At 37.7% G+C, this 20,466-nt stretch overlaps 1 protein-coding gene and 1 pseudogene across 1 annotated transcript; both read right to left on the bottom strand.

The window, feature by feature from the left end:
* Positions 1–13,517: 13,517 nt before the first annotated feature.
* LOC143258912 (protein asteroid-like) overlaps positions 13,518–20,466 on the bottom strand; it is a 34,073-nt pseudogene continuing 27,124 nt past the window's right edge.
* Positions 14,497–15,651, bottom strand: LOC117226879 (protein asteroid-like). The gene has a single exon (XM_076519460.1). It carries the CDS (start codon positions 15,649–15,651, stop codon positions 14,497–14,499), a length of 1,155 nt encoding a protein of 384 aa, XP_076375575.1.

A 20,466-nucleotide genomic window follows, 5' to 3' on the forward strand; every position in this document is an offset into this window, starting at 1 on the left:
GTCTTCTGCAAGGAACACGTATGATTTCGAATTACTTTGTTTTACAGTTTATTCTGTTCGATTGACAAGTGTTGAATTTATCGAGACCTTCCGCCACGTTTATATCGTCTGTGCTTGTATGGGTAAATTTTACAATTGTTTTCCATTAGAGTGTCATAATTCATCATTTGAATTGTTGCGTCAAGTCTGCAAATGTAATTGCCGTGGATTCCTTGAGTGCGCGGCGTGTAAAATAATAGTGGAATTATATTAACGTAACAAAAGAACTTTATTCAGTTGTAACTCTCACGACGCTCAGTTGGCTGAATGCGACTGCTAATGAACGTTGCTCGCTTAAATAGCGTTTCGGGGCTCGATTTTCCACCAATCACGGCGGCATCCTGAACATGTGGAGTCGCTGGTTAGCCACCGGAGTAGGTGGGGGAGGTCATCTGTCGCGGATGACTTTGTATGTTGCCGCCACTGTGCAGCAAAGACACCAGCGACAATGTAATAACATTTTCGAAGGTCCGTTCAGGGACTGCGCATCAATGATTTTTAAATAAAAATTGCGGAATTGGTCATTTTGACTGGCACGGTAGGTTTAATATTAGACGGAATAAAAACAGTGCGTTTCGTTCGCTCACACTAAGAAGTTGTTCATGATCATTATGATCTTTGCAATGTATACGTGATGTAATGATGGTAAAATGGAAAGTCTCGAACGGTTGTGCAATTCGTCGGAATAATATCTCAAGATCATTAATAATTATTTCTTAATAAACTCTTACGAAAGCGGACTTCATTTCCATGCAGTTGCAACAAAACGAAACAACTACAATTTCGTGGCAAAGTGAAATGATCAAATCCGCAGCATCCGTAGCAACCGACTGACACGTGAAATCTCCAGAAGTGGCCTAACTCGCAGAAAATGGCGGCGCGTCGCGAGGTTTCGCAGTGAAATTAAACTTCGTTTAAAGCCGAGACAATGAACGGGGCTGAGAGCCCCGCTCGTCTCTCCGAAGCCAGTCATCCTTTGAAGCACTTGTTGTACTTCCTGCAGGCTATCAAACTACTCAAGGCCAATTGGTGCTTGTAACATGAGTTCCAAAGAGTTCAGCGAAGCGAGAAACGCGCCGGCCTCGCCGCGGCACCGAGAAACGCGTCCGTGTGTTTCCAATTCGGCGTAAGTTGCTTCTTCTTGCAGTTTGCCCACTTTCGTCCAGATGCATCTCGAGACGGTCTATTAATATGTAAACCCTATTTCGGGCTGCGATGTGTTTACAGGATCGCGCCGCAGGGATCCAACGGTTAACGGAAATACGCTGCATCACCGGTGCATTCGGTTGCACTGTGCACGCAATGAAAGTCCGAGCGCTTCACCGCGTGATTTACTTTTCTTTCTGCCCGTTCACCGCAACGGTGTCCGCAATGTTATAAACTCTGTAGGTACGCCATCGAGTTTCTCACAGTTGAAAATTTTGTTGTCACAATTTAAGAGAAACATCGAATGAAAGTTTAACCCTTGAAAAATGATACTCGATGCACTACAGTATTTTGCTTTATTTTCGCAACTGTTGATTGGTCGATTGTAAACGGACCCCGACGATACCGTACGAAATAAAGTTTCGACACGGGGAACAGCCGCGGGCTTCGAAACACTTTTATTGTTGTTTTATTTCCCAGTGAATATAAAACGATTGAAAAATACAACGTGTCAAGTTGTTCGTGCATTTAACGGTGGTTTTCTTACGTTGGTAACAATTACGTACGGGCTAAGAATAATTACAGCTGTTGTCGTACATGATTGTGGAATTATAACTTTGATGCATTTATAATACAACTGATGATATTCAAAACCGTAGACAAATTTTAAAAATCCGCTAGAGTATTTAATATTATCTTTTAAATTAGAGCGAAGGAAGGAATTAATTTTGAAGCAATGTTTATTTTGCACGAAGATCTGCAGTTCAGATATGACAGAATAATATGAGAAAAAGAAAGTGTAAATAAATATGAAATTATCTTAACAACCTCTAGAACGGTTAACCAGTTATCTGTTTTCGACGAGTACTCGTCTTCAGACAAAATGTTGCCATTTCTTCATGACGAGTGTACTTGTCGAAAGCAGTGTACTGGTTAAGAAGATATATGATTATTATATTTGATATATTTTATTAAATTGTACATTTTATAAAAGTGTTGTATTGGGTTGGCAACTAAGTAATTGCCGACTTCAGTTATAGATGTCTCTCACTCCCATTTTTATGATATCTGTAAATGTTATATTATAAAACTATTATTATTATTATTATTATGTTATTTTTTATTATACGCGAATGTTAGCAACTGGACAAATTGAATGCAGCGGTCAAGGAAAAGCGACCAGAATTGGTCAATCATAAAGGTGTCATTTTCCAGCAGGACAATGCTAGGCTGCACACGTCTTTGTCCACTCGGCAAAAATTGATGGATATTGGTTGGGAATTGATGTGACACCCACCATATAGCCCTGATCTCGCGCCATCGGATTACCACTTATTTCGATCCCTGGACAACTCCCTTCGTGGTAAAACTTTTAATGACGGTGACGCTGTAAAATCTCACTTAACTCAGTTTTTGGCCGAAAAGGATCAGACTTCGTCATCGAACAAAATGGAAAATACACATTACAGATTAAACTTCATTCCAAGTAAAAAGGAATTTTTTATTTCATTGAAATTCGACAATTACTTAGTTGCCAACCCAATATTTAAACAAAATATGAAGAAAATCAAGCAGTGTACAGTGTAATTACAGTGTAACTTACACACTTTTCAAAGAGATTGCAACAGCTAACTTGTTAAATGCTAATCAAGAAGTCGAACGTACTACAAAATGACTCGAAAAATGTCAACCAAAGAGCAACATACATTCACTAGATGATGCCCGGCGAGGCTCACTTGCAATTGTACAGAATTTCTGGAACTTTCCGAACTGCCAGACCCAAATCACTCGGAGTCCGGATCACTCGGACAGGTTTAACTCGAAGGACAACCGAAGCAGGCAGCCGGCGACTTAAGTGACAGGATGCACCACCACACTTCCTCGAGTTATGCAATTGTGCTACCTTCCTGGCGATAGAGAACCGTGTGCCGGCTGCAGACTAAATAGCCCGAAACTCTTCGACGTGTCCTGTATTTACTATATTAAGTGCGTCCCGGCATCCTTTTGTCATGACCTTTGCCGGTGTCGTATCACGAGTTTGCTGGCGAACTCCGGGAGCAGCTCGAGGAGCACTTCCACGTATCCAATTTTTGTTCCCCGCCCTGTTCTGCGCCATCGGCGCACCATGTTGTATACACGCCTGGCTTCTGGACCTCTACCGAAAATCAGGTTTGCCGGGCTGTTCGGTTACAAGCTTTGATCCTGTTTTATACAAACTACACCGGAGGTAAATATGTGCCCAAAATTACCGGGCGCATTTCACTGTCTGGAAAGCTCGCAAATGTCGCTTGCGCGAACAGGAAGCGCGCATCGAAACTTTTTGGTTTGCGAATTTTGTGGGAACGGAGGAGAGGGTTTTTGTTAGGTGCACACCATGGATCATCGAGTTAGTGGAATCAATGAATGTGTGTTGACGATTTTATGTAACGATCAATACTTGAATGATAACTTAACCGAAGTTTCGATGTTTGCAAATTGCAAATTTGGCTGGACTGTAGACAGAATAAACGAAAAATTGTGCACAGATAACTTTTTTATCTGCAAAGATCCACGTTTGTAAAGTGAACTTGAGGGTGTGGAACAGAGTGAATTTTTGTTGTAAATTGTGTACTTTTGATCGGCAAATTTAAACGCATTTGAAAATCTCAAAGAAAAACGCATGGTTAAACAATATTTCAAAAATAAATCTGCTTTCAATTTTTCTTATCAATTGCTCATTGATTTTTATATAACCGATTATCTTAAGGACCAAAATAGGGGATACGAGTGGTTAGAACTTTTTCGTTTACATCGTTTAAGAGATGCTGTAGATACTCTAAAATAAGAAGACGTAATTTTGCATGTATAAGATTAACCATAGAACTACCGAGCCTTAAATGCAACTGATGCACATTGGTTTATAACAATGACAAGATTGGATTTATTTAAACTTCTTGCGGTTTCTATTATAATGTATGATTGATTAAAGAAGTTTATCTAAAAATTTCTGGTAGAAACATTTTTATACTATCAAGAATCTATGATATTAAATACTATTAAATACTATACTATACTATATATACTATACTATTAAATACTATTAAATACTATCAAGAAATAATCAGTCATTTTGACTGGTTTGATAGTTCTAGTGTTAATACCAAGATTACTTGATTTTGTTATACTGTCTCATTCAATACAACCAATTTATGAATAGGATAAAATGCACTTTTAAACGAAAATGAAAAATAAAGCAAGTGAACATAGGAGAAACTCTTTCGAATGTTGCAAACTGGAATTAGATAGGTTGTTTAGTTTTGTTGTTATCTTGTCCTAAAATGCCAGATTCATGGTGGAAAATCCGAAATCGACATTAATCCGTGAATTAAAAGCTAGAATTTCGTCCACATTTCGGATCAAATTGATTACTGTGATGTCGCAGAGAGATCGATGGTTTTCCTTTGACATCGGCGCACATTTCTTCACAATGCAATGGAAATGCACAGGCTCTGTCCAACGAACAGTGAGCTAATAGACGAAAGATGTTGGAAAGGAGGCTGTATAGCTTGTGGGAATTAAAGAGCTCGAATGAAATGTTTCGCAGCGCGAACGCGGATGATGAAAACAGATCTGGCCAACGGCTCTCCGTGCTCGCAACAGAGTAAAAGGCACAGAGAGCATGGTTGCGTAATGCCGCCTTATTGCTCGCCGGAGGAGAAAGTTGGCCTTACGACGTCTGCAGCTCTTTTATGCGCGCGGTCGCACGCGGTCTCGTGTACACGCACACATCGACAGCACACGCCGATCCACGATTCTATGTACGTGTGGGTGTGGGTCAGATCGTGCAGATCACGATCCGACTATTCCGTGAACAACCACCTCCGAGCATTACATGATACGCGAATTTTCATCTTGACGTGGATTTCTTGCCTCCAAGAGGATCCCGGGAATGTTCGCAGATTATTTCTTCCGGCCAACACAAGTTACGGAAAAATCAACGAGGAAGTTGACCCTGAGGCATTTCCATACACTGACCGTAACATAGTTTTCAGAGTTCGAGCAGAATTTAGAGAATGCGTTGGCTTTTCTGGGTTTCTCACTGTTTGGGAAATGTTATAATGTCGACAGAAATGACGAAGCTTGTTGTAGTCACCATATATATGTATGCGAGGTCTTCGAGGTCGTCGATGATTCGCTCACAATCTCTTGAAGTAAATACAATTATAGCCTATGTTATAAATTACTTACTTTGAATTTTCCATTTAATTTTACTGGATGCATCTTGTAGAAAAAAAATTAAAGACGGTTTTTCAATCGATGGACATGTGCTGATGGACGTAACCTTCCTGCATCAATAAGTGATGTCAAGGATAGTATAGTGATGTGAATGGTATTGAATTGAAAATGATAAATGATCAATTTTATGACCACAAAAGTGTAAAGCTATCCTGCATCAATGTTAACGTTTAATACTTAACAAAGTTATTGTAAAAGTTCGTGAGAAGTTCGTAGATCAACTAGAAGTGATTAAAATTAAAAGAAATTATTATTTTCTATAGTATAACTTCTTATAAGCTATAGAATAAACAACGTAAATAGTACGGTAATAAAATATGTATTAGATAGAATTACGCCGCATATTAATTGATAAAATAATACCTTGTTTAATCAGCGTTATCGATCACGCTGGCCTTGCACAGGACCCAGCTAGATAATACCATAGATTTCGATAGAAAGGGCAGCTCTGTTCGAACCGGTGCCGAGAAAATGAATCTATCGATTAGACAGCTTCACCGGGAGTAGAATCCGGATCTTTCTGTTCTCGGGTGATTGCTGGAACCAATTCAGCTATCCAGACCATCGAAGGATTCTTCTTTTCGTAAGCGTAATTACGTAGACTGCAATCTTTATACAATTTATATAACTTTCGCAAGCTATTAACAGAAGGTTTACGGAGCACTAAAAGCAGCTATTTCTAATGCAGGTTATAATAAAGGTTAAGAAACATATTACACAGACGCATATTTATGTGTATAGTAAACCTTCTTAAGATAGAATAAAAATTTGTATAGTGTCAACGAGAAAATATTAATTTTATTTTTATATAATATTTTCTAATTTTTAATTTTTATTTTACTTTTGTATTTTTTATTGCTTTTATTTATTTTTACTAATTATTAAAGAGAATAAAATAATATTGCAATGTAAACAATATATTATATGCATCACTATAATATGTACTTTTAATTTAATAAGACGTATATTTATATTAAAATATCAAATTTTACTCAAACGTTAACAATATGTAAAGTTTCCTAACTGTTGTCGGTAAAGTGTATGTACAATAAATTAAGTTTATTTAAATTATAAGTTTATTTATCGAATAAATTCCCCATAAATGTATCGTTACAATTTTAGCAATCAATTAACAATAAATTAAACGATTTCTGAATTCACGTTACAAAACGCGTTCTATCGCAAGAAAAATGATTTTCTTATTAGGAGAGGTATTGTATAAGGTACATGCGACTTGAAAGTCATAGGGAAGGATAATTAGTCGACAGTGATATTAACGAATGTTATTTAATGGATGGATCGCAAGGTTTCATAAAATTAATGCTCTCCATACATCGATAAATAAATATAGTTGGCGGAGAAGTACGCGGATTCATTAAAATCTCTTCGGTCGATATATTGTCCGTGACTCAAAGACAAAGGACGCTTTGTCATAACGTAATTACGTTATATTCATCCTTTTGTATGGAAAATTATGAAAGCTCTTATTGCTGTACGAGGAAACTGCGCTCTCCCATGAAAGTGACTCATTAGATGTCTTTTTCTTTGTTAAACGGAACTCAGGATTTCAACGTGTTACAATTAGACTCGATCTCGTTAGAATGAAATATGACGATACGACGACTTCGAAATCGCTTTTACCGGCGAGGATCGCCGCATCCATAACAATTTACCGAGATAATTAACTGATCATCGAATATACAGAGTGTTCCGTCTAAGTCGAGAACACTAAATTTCCTACTATCAAAATATAAACCATTACAATTTCACAGGAAGATGACTAATTTTAAAGCTCCAAGATTCTATGTTTGCAATTAATTGTTCATTTAATCCTAATTGAGTGAGTTAAAATCATAGTTGACTAAGTCATTGTGTGAGAAACAAGAAGTGTTATTGTTTACTAACACGTGTACTGTTTAGTGATCAAAATTGTTAAGATGATTTAGAGTCAAGTTAATTTATAGTTACTTTATCATTTATTTCTTACGTCTTTTTAACATTTTAGCATGTATAGATTACATTTGAAGACATAAGACAAAATTGTCGAAAATGTGATTTACGTCACATTCCAAATCATTGGATAATTTCCTCTTTCCAACCACCACCTAAAACTTATACTCAACCGTTTACTCAACCATTTCTTGAAATAGAAAGTTTACTGTAAAACGATCAAAGAAATGGCATGTCAAGTTATAGGGGATTATTCTAATGTAAATGCGTGAATCTTCGAATCTATGTTAGATTGTAGTCATGACAAACATTTTCTAACGCTTTACAGAAATTTGAATTCGTAGAATCTGTGAAAAGAAATTTTGTTGAGAAATTTTCGTTTGCGTAAAAATTTATTCGACACGTTTTTCGACCACGTTTCTAAGCTCTCGTAACCAAACGTTCGAAAGCCAGTGGCCGTAAGAGCGTGAATATTTTCTGTTTCGACAATATCTGGTGGTTGTATCACGTTGCCACAGAACGAAAGGTAAACAATATAAATAACCTCGGCTCATTACTCGTACACGTGTGTGCAGAACAGCCGCTTTAGATTCGTATCGTGATGAAAATTTCCACTTTCGAATTCATTTCGTAATAATGAAACGCACTGTTACGATACAAGCTCGGGCATTATACTCACTTGCGCAGACACAAGAGGAAGGAAAACATTGCTTTCACATTTTAAATTGGGTTGCGTGGAATTAACGCGGACTGAGCCAGGCTACTTGAAATGCCTTATCGCGGTAAGTGGATCATCGTGGTATACATTTCCGAAGAAAAGCCTAAGAAATTCCGCGGGCAATTTTCTGTACGGTATTAACGACCGATCCGCGGTGAGCTCGCCTTATTTTAATACTGCAAGAAATTACCATCTTAAATAGACGATGGCTGAAACATTAGAGTCCATTGATACTAATGTCAAAGCGCCGACAACGTCACGTTTTTTCGAAATCTCAAAGGTCACCGCCCACTTAGCAAGACCCAAGAGCGATGTCAGTCTCTTCATCTGTATACAGGGTGTCCCGTAATTATGTTAACATCCGGAGAGGGGTGATTCCTGAGGTCATTTGAAGTAACTTTTTCCTTAGCGAAAATGCAATTTGCGGCTTTGTTTACGAGTTATTAACGAAAAACAGTGACCAATGAGAGGCGAGATCAGCTAGCGCGAGACGGTCGAATTAATGATGAGGTGAACTGAACTTCGTTCGTTCGTTAGCTCGGTCGCCTCGAGTCAGCCAAGCTTGCCTCTCATTGATAACTCGTAAACAAAGCCGCAGATTGCATTTTAGCTAAGGAAAAAGTTGCTTCAAATGACCTCAGAAACCACCTTTTTTCGGGTGTTAACATATTTACGGGACACCTTGTATAAACATGAAGTCATGTTTTTGGATACCTTACACACGTAAAACCCACACCAACGGAACACTATGGTTCACAGATGTGGCCTTGCCATGAGACGGACATGCAGATGTTGAAATGTAATTTTGTACTTCATCTGACTGTCACCAGACCGCCTGCGTTGAGTTCTTTCCTAACCTCCGTACTAAACTAAAAGAAGAATGGAATTCTACTTATTCAGAATATTTAAAAAAAATTATTGATAACATGCCGAAATGCGATTGAAATTTTGTACCACTAATATATCAAATATTTATATTTAATGTGACAGCTTTTGATATAAAATGTATTGTGCCAATAAACATTATTGTTAGAAAAATATTATTTGTGTGTTTTCAATCTGTAAGAAATAGCGAATCGTTATGCACAATAAGTGACATGATACCAGAAGCACCTTGTACACAGCTAAAAAAAAGACATAGCATTGTACCCGAGTATTCATATATTGACAGGTGTGACTCGTATTAACGCAGTTATGAAAACAATAAAAGAAAACGTTATCAGAAATGTTTACAATGTAATGGAGAAGCGTTCGAACAACTTCAATAGACATTTTCGACAATATCTCGAGAATCAATAATGTTTTTGCCATGATACCCTAATAATTTTTTACATAGAATGAACAGAGTAATCGATCTGTGCAATAAAAGATATGCATTTCTATTTAAGGGAATAATGCAATTGTTAATGGCACATGCACCGATGTACTTAAAAAAAGAAACTAAAATCCTAAAGATATAGTGCTTTTCGCGCCATTTATCTTCGCAGTATGGTCTGAAACAATTGCGTGGGCCACCCTGTATACTCTACACTACTGTAGGATCTATTACCTAATCCTTGACTATACAGATCAAATGTATCCCTAGGATGGGAAGCGGGGTCTCGATAAGAAGAGTGGGAGAAGCGAGCAGGTACATGTAGGTGAGGCGCGAGAGGGTAAGGCGAGGTTCCAAGAGGTTTGGAAACGGTAAGTCACGTTTATTTTCTCAAGATGGGCGGTGACCTTTGTGGATTTCGAAAAGACGTGACGTTGCGGCGTGTTGACGTTAGTATAAATGGACCTTTATTTGGCGAGTGAGCTACTGTTTCTATTTACACAGGGAAATCATCAGACAGCAGACCGATTGGATCGCGCGATCCAATTTTTCTGAATGGAATTTCGTTCACGTGTAATCCCACCAATGCGCAGCGCGATTGTTAACACTCGCGCGTCCATCGACGGATCTTTTGTTTCCAATTTCTGCGTTAGTGAATCGATAATTCTGCTCCCATACAAAATTTAAAATATCCAAGAGAAATTAAGTATGTACTGTTAGGAAGTAATTGTAATGCTTAAATGATAAAATGGAGCTTTAGCGCTAAAGGGAAGGTTAGCGAATCGGAGCGCGTGTTTGAGGTTACTATTAACACGTTCCGTGCCACGTGTACCATCGATGGTACACGCTTGCATGTTTACTTAGTGAACTGAACAAATTGTTTACAAGAAATTTAGAACCGAAGAATCAATTTCCACCGCAAGAATGGGCGTTGATAAGTTTTTGTTACGTTGTTATGTGTACGAGAATTAATAATTGCACGTAATACATCAAGTTTTAGTAAAATATCAAAGTGTGAAGATTCGAGTAAAAAAAGCTCGGCACGGAACGTGTTAATGCAGTTTATTGAATTGTTATCGATGAGCGCGGCCGCGACTAGCGTGGTGTCGTAGGACTAGCAACTTAGGACAGACTGAGCTTTTTGAGTTGCGCGTTTGTCTCTTTTATAGTGGAAGAGAAGAAAGGAATAGATGGACTTTTGTAGGAAAGGAGAAAGTTGGGAAAGTCCCGTGCGGGTCGAGGTGTCCAGATGTGAGGAGAATTGTTTTATTAGGGGTGCGTGTTTTTTAGGGAATTTTGAGGATTAGGAACGGTACTTGTTTTATTGATAGCGGCCGCGCTCAGGTAGAGGGATGCGACGCCACAGAGCTATTATTAGCGACCTGTAGTTCGTATACAGTCAAATCTGTTTTTGTGCGGTCCCTATCTACCGCACAAAAACAGGTTTGACTGTATTGTTCTGTGTTTGAATAGAAACTTACGGACAAATTTCTTTAGAACTTTGACTTTTCACTTGAACTTTGTTTTAATGTTAGAGGGACTAGTTTACTATGCGATGACTAAAATAATATTTTTTAATTTTGCTATTACTAAGAGCAACACTGATACTGTAAATAAATATCGTCTTGTTACAGGTACCAATGCATTAAGTGTAAACCTGATTCGTTTCACAGTGCATAAAACAATTCATTATGTTGCGCACGGCACAAAATTAAACCGCCGGAAGTCGTGAGGAGACGACACGATTTATTGATTTGGACTCCGCAGTCCTTCGGTTTACAATCTTTGGAGCACGGCTCCGTTCGACGTATAAGATTTGAAGCACGGCTTCGTATGGGCGCAAGGGGCACTAAATAAAACTTGACTGTTAACGATAACGATATCTTGGAGAATCCCCCGTTATCAAATTTGCGGCAGTATATATAGACACCTGGCCGATGTTCAAGGAGAAGCATCGTCAGGCGTCGAAGGCCGGTCATTGCCTCCTAAGGCAAAAACATCGCGTATACATTTAGGCCGAGGCGAGCGTTTGACGGTCGGGCCAACGCGCGTCGATCGTGTTATTGTCTTGCCGCCTCGCCGTTTATTCGACAAAAACGGCGAGACGGCGTACATCGAAACTCGAACGTGCGTTGATCCGCGGTCCGCGATTCGGCCGGAACACATTAAAAAGTATTAACATTGACCATTAGACTACAGATCGTGCTGCGGATTCCCAGAATTTAATGAACGCTCGGATAAAGGATGGGACGCGAATGATCTCGGAGGAATACGGGAACAAAAGACATTTATAAAATATAGTTCCCCATTTGCTTCACTCTTTGATAACATACGTACGACACAAGAGATACTTTCGTAGCATAGCTTTTATAGTCGAGGAAAGTAATTAGGAAGCCCGTTCCAGGCGAAACATTCTGCATTATAAAATCGCGACGGTTTCAAGCATAATTGCGAAGAGCTCGAGACGCGGGTCCAAAGACAGGATTCCCAAGTCGGAATTTCAGGAAGAAAAGACGAGAGAACGCGTTCCGTGTTTGGGTATATATACGTTCCGTTGATTTCGCAAGGGGTATGCGATAATGCAGTCGCCGGTGCATCCGAGAAGGAGCAACCGGTTAGCTTTGTCTCAGGGATGTCTACCGGGGCGGTCGTAATAGCGGCTGTTATAGCGCGTGACATAAGGCCGTGCCTCGCGTCGTGCCGTAAAAATTGCATTTTCTCATGAAAGCCGGATGAATCATGGTAGACGAGAGTGAGCGCGCGCGAACGCGCGAGGATGAAAGCGCGATCGCATGCACACGCTGCATCCGACTCTTCTGGTCTCGTCTCCTCTCTGCGAGCCACGGCTACGTACAGTAGGCACGTTCTTTTATAGAACGTAATAAGATTTCGCTGTTACGCTTGCGAGCGGTCCTTCTGAAGTAAAGACGGGTTGCATTGTGAGAAAGAAACCGCTGCCACTCACTGGGACAGAATAAAGCGGATCCGACGAGGTCCTCGGCAATTTCGACGTTTCGCCACTCGTACAACTATGCACGCCCCGAAAAGTACACAGTATACACTGCACGCGTACCTACCATTGTGCTGCTCGTAATTAGATTACGGGAGTTTTGCGAGTCCAAGTACATTATGTAGAAAAGGTAGCTAGAATTTAGAAATAAAACACAATACTGCTCATGCATTCATCAAAATTGATTCGAGGTGTTAAAAAGAGAAATTTTAAAAGAGATCCTTTAACACTAGAACTACCAAACAAGTTACAATGACTGGTTTTTGACTTTGTCGATTACAGATACTGAAATTATAGAAACGTTTCTATGGGAAATCTTTGATAAACTTCGTTATCCAACGATATGTTATAAACAATATTGTACGAAGTTTGAGTAAATACATTTGTTTTTCCGACTCTATACAACAATACATTTGTTTCATTCCTTGACCGCCTTGTCTTTGTGGTGACAAGGAAAAAGTGGTCACATTTCATTTCAGGCAAAGAAAAGTCTGGAACACTTAATTTTAACCCTTTGCACTCGAGTGGTGACTCTGAAGCACCGCTAAAATTATTAGTTCACGTTCCAAGATAATTTTTATATTAACGAAGTTTAAATTTAAAAAATCATTGAAAGTGTAACTATCATCGTAAGTCATCGCAAGACTCAATTTCATATGCATAGAATGCACTTTGTCATATAAAATAGAAATACCATAAGTCAGAAAAGTTATTTTAGATTTACGGTTAAAATGGCTTCGAGTGCAAAGGGTTAAAGTATGATAGCAAGACGAGAAACATGGGATTTTGATGGCAGACTCAATTAAACCTTTAACTATTAAAAAGTGAAACAGTTTGTTGAGAAAATGAGAACGAAAGGAAACGCGGTTTAGTATTGCCAGTCGGTCAGCAATAGTGCAGTTAGTACAATAATTAAAATTGAATTGTACAATCTAATAATATATTATTCAACACGATTTTTTGTAGAATGTTACTTCCCAAACACGAATCCGTAAACGAAATTGCTGAAATCAAGAAAAGTTACAATTTGTTGGACAGCGTAATTGCAAGAAAGAATAAACACGTAATAGGAGATATTTTTATTCTTCGGTATACATATGGGTGTTTCGTTTTACTCTGTATGAAGTAATTTAATATAATATTATATGCTTGATGTACATTTTGATACAATATGATTGATTTACTTTACTTTTGACAACAATACATTGAATAGTCTTAATAGAGCTGGCGAATCTTCAAACATATTATTTACATACTTATTGTTGAGGACTCATCAGATGGATGACGGAGATCCTCTGAATATTGCACTTGGTGCCGACTAACTCGAAGGACCACCCACTGTAGTGGGACTAAATGAATTGCTAGTACTCTATTTGTAACGCGCAACCTAACCGTTACGCGTGTATCTCTCTATGTCTTCTGTTCTGTCCTGTGTGAAAGTCTAAAGTGTTCTGTGCTTTCTGAAGGTCTAAAATGTTCTGTGCTTTCTGAAGGTCTAAAGTGTGTTCTGTGCTTTCTAAAGGTCTAAAGTGTTCTGTCCTTTGGGCCTTACCCTACTCCCTTTCGTGGAGTCGGAAAAACCCCGGCCATCCCTTCCAATGTGCCCGAAGCACGTTGTCTCTGGTAGGGATGGCTGCGTGGGCCGCTTGCGCTTGCGGGTGGAGGGGTGTTTGGAAAGGCCGGGAAATTCCAGCTGGCCAGGATTGCCGATGCCGATATCTAGCGGCCGATTCTCTGGTCCCTTAGCCTTGGGGCTTTATGGTAAGGGTTTCCAGAACCTAAATGATGGCATGACCTTCATCATCCTAAAACTATTTAATTTATGTGTCAAACCGGTCCGCTAAAGAAATTGCCATCGCCCTAAACGGATTACAAAAAACTCATAAATGGTCGCCCGTACCATAAAGCCATTTCCAAACCTCTTACCTTAACACTTATCTATGTCATCGGATGCTTGCAAATCCCTACACACATTGTACAAAAATGTACCGTTAAACAAATTCGCTACGATTGGCTCTTGATAAGGGCAGCCCAATAGCGCATTCAAGTCAATGGCGGTAAGTAAACACATTTTTTTAATTGTGAAAATGCATGTACAATAGACATATCAACCTTTTTATTAAAATATTCATTTGGTTGCATTTTAGAATTAGTAATACAAAATGACGCGGTTAAAAGACAATCCATCATATCAATACCTGAACGAGCCTGATCAATCGTAACATTCTTCGAGATGTTTAATTTGTTTCTGCATGCCTGTCTTCTATTTTTTGAAATCTCGATTAAACTACCATATGCCTCTTGGAAGCTGTTTATGGAATTGTGTTGTCCTACCTTTGAAATTATTATGTTATATAAGATACAGATAATTATCGAGTACACGTAACATATATGCGATTTGTACACTTTTTCTTCATCAGTCCAATACTTAATACAACCAATATACAATCTCCATTCTGGTAAAAGTTCATCGATACATTTCATGTTCTTGATGCCGAGTGCATCGTCTAAAATTTCCTTTCGAGTACTTAATGGAAGGTCTCTAAGGGTTAATAAAGGTACCGTTTTGGTCCCTTCTAATGCATTACATACGAAATTTAAAGTTTGGTCCCTAAATACATATTTCATGTAGGTTTTCCTGTCATTTATCAAGGATGATGTAAGTCCATATGTAACGCTAACAATTTTCAAACTTATTAAGCTACTCGAAGGACGATCTAAGTTTTCTATTTGTATTGGTAGTATGCTCGTGTGTTTTACTATGTAGTTCATTAAAACTGATGGAAGTTCAGCTTTAGCAATCTCATCCACAAACCATCTGGGTAACCTGTTAATAATCAAATCATTTTCATTTTGAATCTTGGTATGTTCTATAAGTATATCTCTTATTACGATCATATCATTGTTAATGTTTTTGTCAATCATTTCAAAGTCCTCCTCGGGGTACATTCCTCTGAACGGTAAACTTTCAATATCTTTATTAAATTTGTAAGCTGATGTTATGTAATGATTAGGGCATTCAGCAATAATCAATGGTGCAAGCACTGCTTCGGGTAGATTTATACAGGTATAGTAATTTATGTGTAATTCTATTGCATCTAACATTCGTTGTCTCATTGATTTAGGTATTCCACTTAAGATTTCAGCAATAGCTTCGTCCAAGGTACGTTTGCTGAGCCACGTAAATGTTTGTTGCATGATTTGCTTATATTTTTGTGGTCCATATGCTTCGAATTTAGAGAAAAAATTTTTTTAACATCTCTGGTTTTATTGTAACATCATTTCCGAGTATCGCCGCAGCTAAAGACAATGTGTGATGAGTCAGTCCTTTGAAAATACGTAGAAAGTATTCATATCTGTAAATTTGACAACGCATCGCTTTGCCTCTTCGAGTCCTGACTACATGATCACCGAGTGTGTCAAATGGTATATACAATGTTCCGTGTATATAAAAGTCAGAGTCAAAACTAAGTACAGGACAGTTTAATACTTTTGCTAGCGCAGCTATAGGCCCGTCAGCTTCGAACATACAACGTGCATGACGAATATTTTCCTTTCTTTAAACTTGCACGAAAACGTTTGTTATGAGCAAAGAAGGAACATTACGTTCCGTTGGATTTGCAATCAAAGCTAACGAATTTTCAAGCTTTTGTTTGAGTCTGTCCAATATGATGCCTGTTTTTGAAATGTTGTATGCTCCGTCTAGTAATACTAACGGTGTCACATCACACTCTAGCAAGTTATCAAAGAATTTGGATACAGCCTCCTCATATACATTGTATTCTCCACCAAATATACAACTGTGATGAGCACATTTATAAAATATTTGATAACTTACGTTGTTACCGTCGATGACCAAGTACGTATTTTGCAATTCATAATTTTGCTGACAATGATTTCCGTAATCCTTTACAAACGACGTTAAACCTCGCGGATGCCCATTGTTACGCGGTAACTTCGCGTTTCTTATATCTGCCAACGTTTGTCAATTGTTGAATGAATTCTGTAGAAGTCTATAGGAAATTGTGGCGGATTGTGTGGTGTTTGGTTCTCTGAGAACAGGGATCGATGGCGCTTCGGTAATAAGGAGACAGTTGGTTTCGCCTAACTTGTAGCGTACTTTATTTCACCTTATGTGTACGTCTATACGCGTGGGAGGCTGATCTTAGACTGAGGGAGAGACTAGTGGTTTAGGTAGCAACGTCTAGTAATTAAATTGTAGGTGGCGCTGTGGGCCGCTTCTCACATTAATTGAAATAGCAAGTGGTGGGGGGCCCAAATCAGTACACTACGTACTCTCGTTACACAGTGTGTCTTTAGATACATGTATGGTATTCGGAACTATACTAACTAAACGAAATTATAATTATCATTAAAAAATATGGTTTTTACAGTAAAATTATTGATTCCAAGTATATTCCCACGCAATTCCTAACAAAATTGACTTGTGTGACTATTTTCACTCTGTGTATATCTCCATGAACTATCTTCCGCTAACTCATTTGTTTTACTGCGTCGGTAATAGAAAGTACATACCACGTTACGTGTAGATCGTGCAATCTACAGAATGCATCATGCAAAAATGCATATATGCAACGTATGATTATTCGTTAAGGAGTGCCGATAACGTAGAATTTGTCACATGTAATTGGATATCTGTAAGGTGACATCTATCGACGTATCGTTATGTATTTGAGAAGATCATATCGAGAATATTCTGATTGTATTGTACAGTCTACATATGTATATTGTGTACAGTCAGCTTTCTGTAAACACGTGTGTAATCTGCGATCGGCATTGTAAGTATTGTGACAGATAAACTGCTTATAATTGAAACCTTAACAATATTTAAATATACATAATTATATTTCTTGTACTAATGAAACTTACATTTAAATTTATACATATAAATTTTGAAAGTTGACCACTCATATGGGATAAAAGCTCTTACTTAATCACCCCGTTTCAAATTCAGTCGATTAATAGCCGAATAGATGATTAATGAAAAATTAAAAATAATTGCTTAATTTTATTAAGATTTGCAAGAGGTACGAATGTTGAAGAAGCAATTGATGCCATATAAGTTTGCTTCGTAATTTTTGTTTAAATGAATGAAATATTTTAATTTTATGAAAACTTTTGAGGTTTCCAGCGCGGTCGTGGAACTGTTAAGAAACTTTCAATATTTCACAAGATAAAAGTGACCAGAAGTTGTACGATACGCGTACCCTTGAACAAAGTGCATGCATGCTCGTTCAAAAAAGATCCACTGATTTTGTCAGAAAAAATTTCTAATAGTCGCGTTCTTCTGATCTCTTGAAAAACTGGTACACTTGTAGAACGCACGTGCATCGTAGCACTCTTGAAAAAATATCGCTCTGAAAATTTAGTTCGCTTTGAGCCATTCGTTTTCCTGCTCTAACACTTCTTTCTAATTGCGATGGGAAAAGAAATACGACTTGTTCCAGTTGCGTAAATCGTTCTGCGGATGGAATTGGGTAAACGAATTTCTCGTTGATCTGTGCTCTTCGCAAATCGGTCACTGGAAACTTCGTATTTGCGTAAACATTCGTGACGGGTCTTGTAATAAGTAATAAGCCGTTGGTCGTGGTAAATGGTCTTTTAAGAGTAAACGCGCGGGACGGACAGTGAGAAAAGAGCTGCAAGTATTCTAAAATTATCTTCTCAAGGAAACAGTAAACTGACCTTATTTCATGAATTCTTTCCCCGAGAGCAAAATCGAGGGCCACGGCAAGAGAGCACATATATTTCGAGGCTAGAGAAAACTTCTCCGCTGACATTCAAAGGTAATGCATACAAAGTGGTCTTCGTAAAATTTATTTTATTTGCTTGCTATTGCGTGGAGCAAACTGTTATTGAAATTCTGCAATTAGATACTGCTTCTATTTCGTTCGCTTCCTATACTGAGCTTTCATCCAACGATTCGTGAACGATATAACATTGTGCTTGATAGACACATTATTATTTTACCTTCGTTCCCTTAAATTGCGTGCAAGCATTTTATTTCGTTAAAGATGTTAGCCAGTAGTTTCTGAGTTGCATGAAACTTTTCGGTGGAATATCGTTTCGTCAACACAATATTAAATTCCACCGAAACTCAAACATACGTATTTACACTCGCGAACTTATAAAATGAAATTGAATGTGTAACGACGCCATAGCACCACGTTGACGAAACGAATTTTACGAAATAATATCGACGAGAAACGTGAATTCCTGCGTACGAGAGCGCCAATCGAAAGTCGAAAAAGAATGGAAGTTATTAAAAATTTCTGCGTCCAGGAACAAAATAGAAATACGTGAAATATACAATTCATCAGTGCTTTTATTTGCTCGTGTAACTTTTCTGATGAATTATTTACAGTTTATGGGGCTCCTCATAACCTGCGACACGGAAGCAATGAATGCAAAATTTTATCGAATGTGCGACATGTTTTTGGTTCAATTAAAGCGAACCGAGCCACGATGTACGTGTATGTGGAACATTTACGAGCGATAAAGCATTAATTTACGTTTTCTATCCGAAAATACCACGGGCTGATGAGCACCGTGAGAAACGAATTAAAATTCCACGACGCGCTAGACCTAATGAGACATAAACCGAGCCACTGAATAGACGATAAATCCAAGTGATTCATTTTCACAAGCTTTTCCGATGCGAGCCGCTGCGAAGCTGCTCTCATGTGTTTGCACTTGAGAGTTTTTACGAAACAAGCAAATTCCCCAGTAGCAACATCTCCCAGTAGCTTACGGGAGAAGTCCTTATATAAAGTAAACGTTCGATCGTGAGAAACAAGAAGCTCCTTTTAAAACTGGCTTGAGAACGTATGAGTAAATATTTTTGAACATTCTGAAGAGCGTCTATTAAAGAAATAAAGAGATCTGGCCCTAACAAGTAAGCAGCACTAAAACTTCGACATCAGTGAACTCAATTTTTATATTGTAGTGATAATTGAAATATAAAAATTCCCTTAACTTCTCGCGAAACTTTCATATTTCAACTAGGTATTCATTTTTGAAATAAAATCCACATTACAGAGTGATATTTTATTGTCTCTATCATTTTTATAAAGAGTATTATAATTTCCTAATCTCGAGATAATGAAAAATGTAAAGAAATTAATTCTGTTGATGTTTGAATTCCATTTGATTGCAATACTGTTTTAATAACAATTTACAAATTTATATCATCAATATGTATTGATAATAGAAATTATTTACAAAGTTGTATTATCAATATGTTTTGATAACAGAAACTATTTACAAATTCGTATTATCAATATGTTTTGATAATAGAAACTATTTATAAATTTGTATTATTAATATATTTTAATAATAGAAAGTATTTACTATATATATATATATAAATATATTTTGATAATAGAAAGTATTTACAAAATTAATAATATATTTTGATAATAGAAAGTGTTTACAAGGTATTATCAATATGTTTTGACAATATTTACTTTGTGTCATCAATACGTAAATTGCAAGAATTTTAATTAAATCATTTTCCAGAAGTAAAATTAAACACTTTAAAATGCCTCTTTTTTATTCTTTTCCTTACTTTCTAGAGCGTAGCTTTGTCGTTGCGCATTTCTTTGATGCATTGTTCTACCCTGGCCGACTAATGCACTGGTGCAATTTGAGAAAAAAGACAGAAAATGCTATTATACTACTTTCGACTTGTCGATAGGTGGTCTAAACAACGAGTTCGGCGTATTTCCGGCGTCGTAAATCAATTTCTCCGTGAAAATTGCTTTCTCTCGTAAAAGTGTCATTATCTGCATACAATTGCTTGAAATTTTCCGTTTCTTTGATATTCTGCGCATTCTTGACTCGCAAAATAGAACGAAGCAGAAAATATTACCGCGTTTTAACGAAGATAAAATGTATTACATCGATTGACGTAATAAAATATACCTCAATGATCTTTGAGAATATTTTTGCACACCATATTTGCATACAAGCAAATTCGACCAAAATCATAAA

This window comes from Megalopta genalis, chromosome 3, assembly GCF_051020955.1.
Source record: "Megalopta genalis isolate 19385.01 chromosome 3, iyMegGena1_principal, whole genome shotgun sequence".
Classification (NCBI taxonomy): domain Eukaryota; kingdom Metazoa; phylum Arthropoda; class Insecta; order Hymenoptera; family Halictidae; genus Megalopta; species Megalopta genalis.

Excerpts from the sequence above, each read along its gene's own strand:
- LOC117226879 (XM_076519460.1), bottom strand. The coding sequence starts at position 15,651 with ATGCAACAAACATTTACGTGGCTCAGCAAACGTACCTTGGACGAAGCT.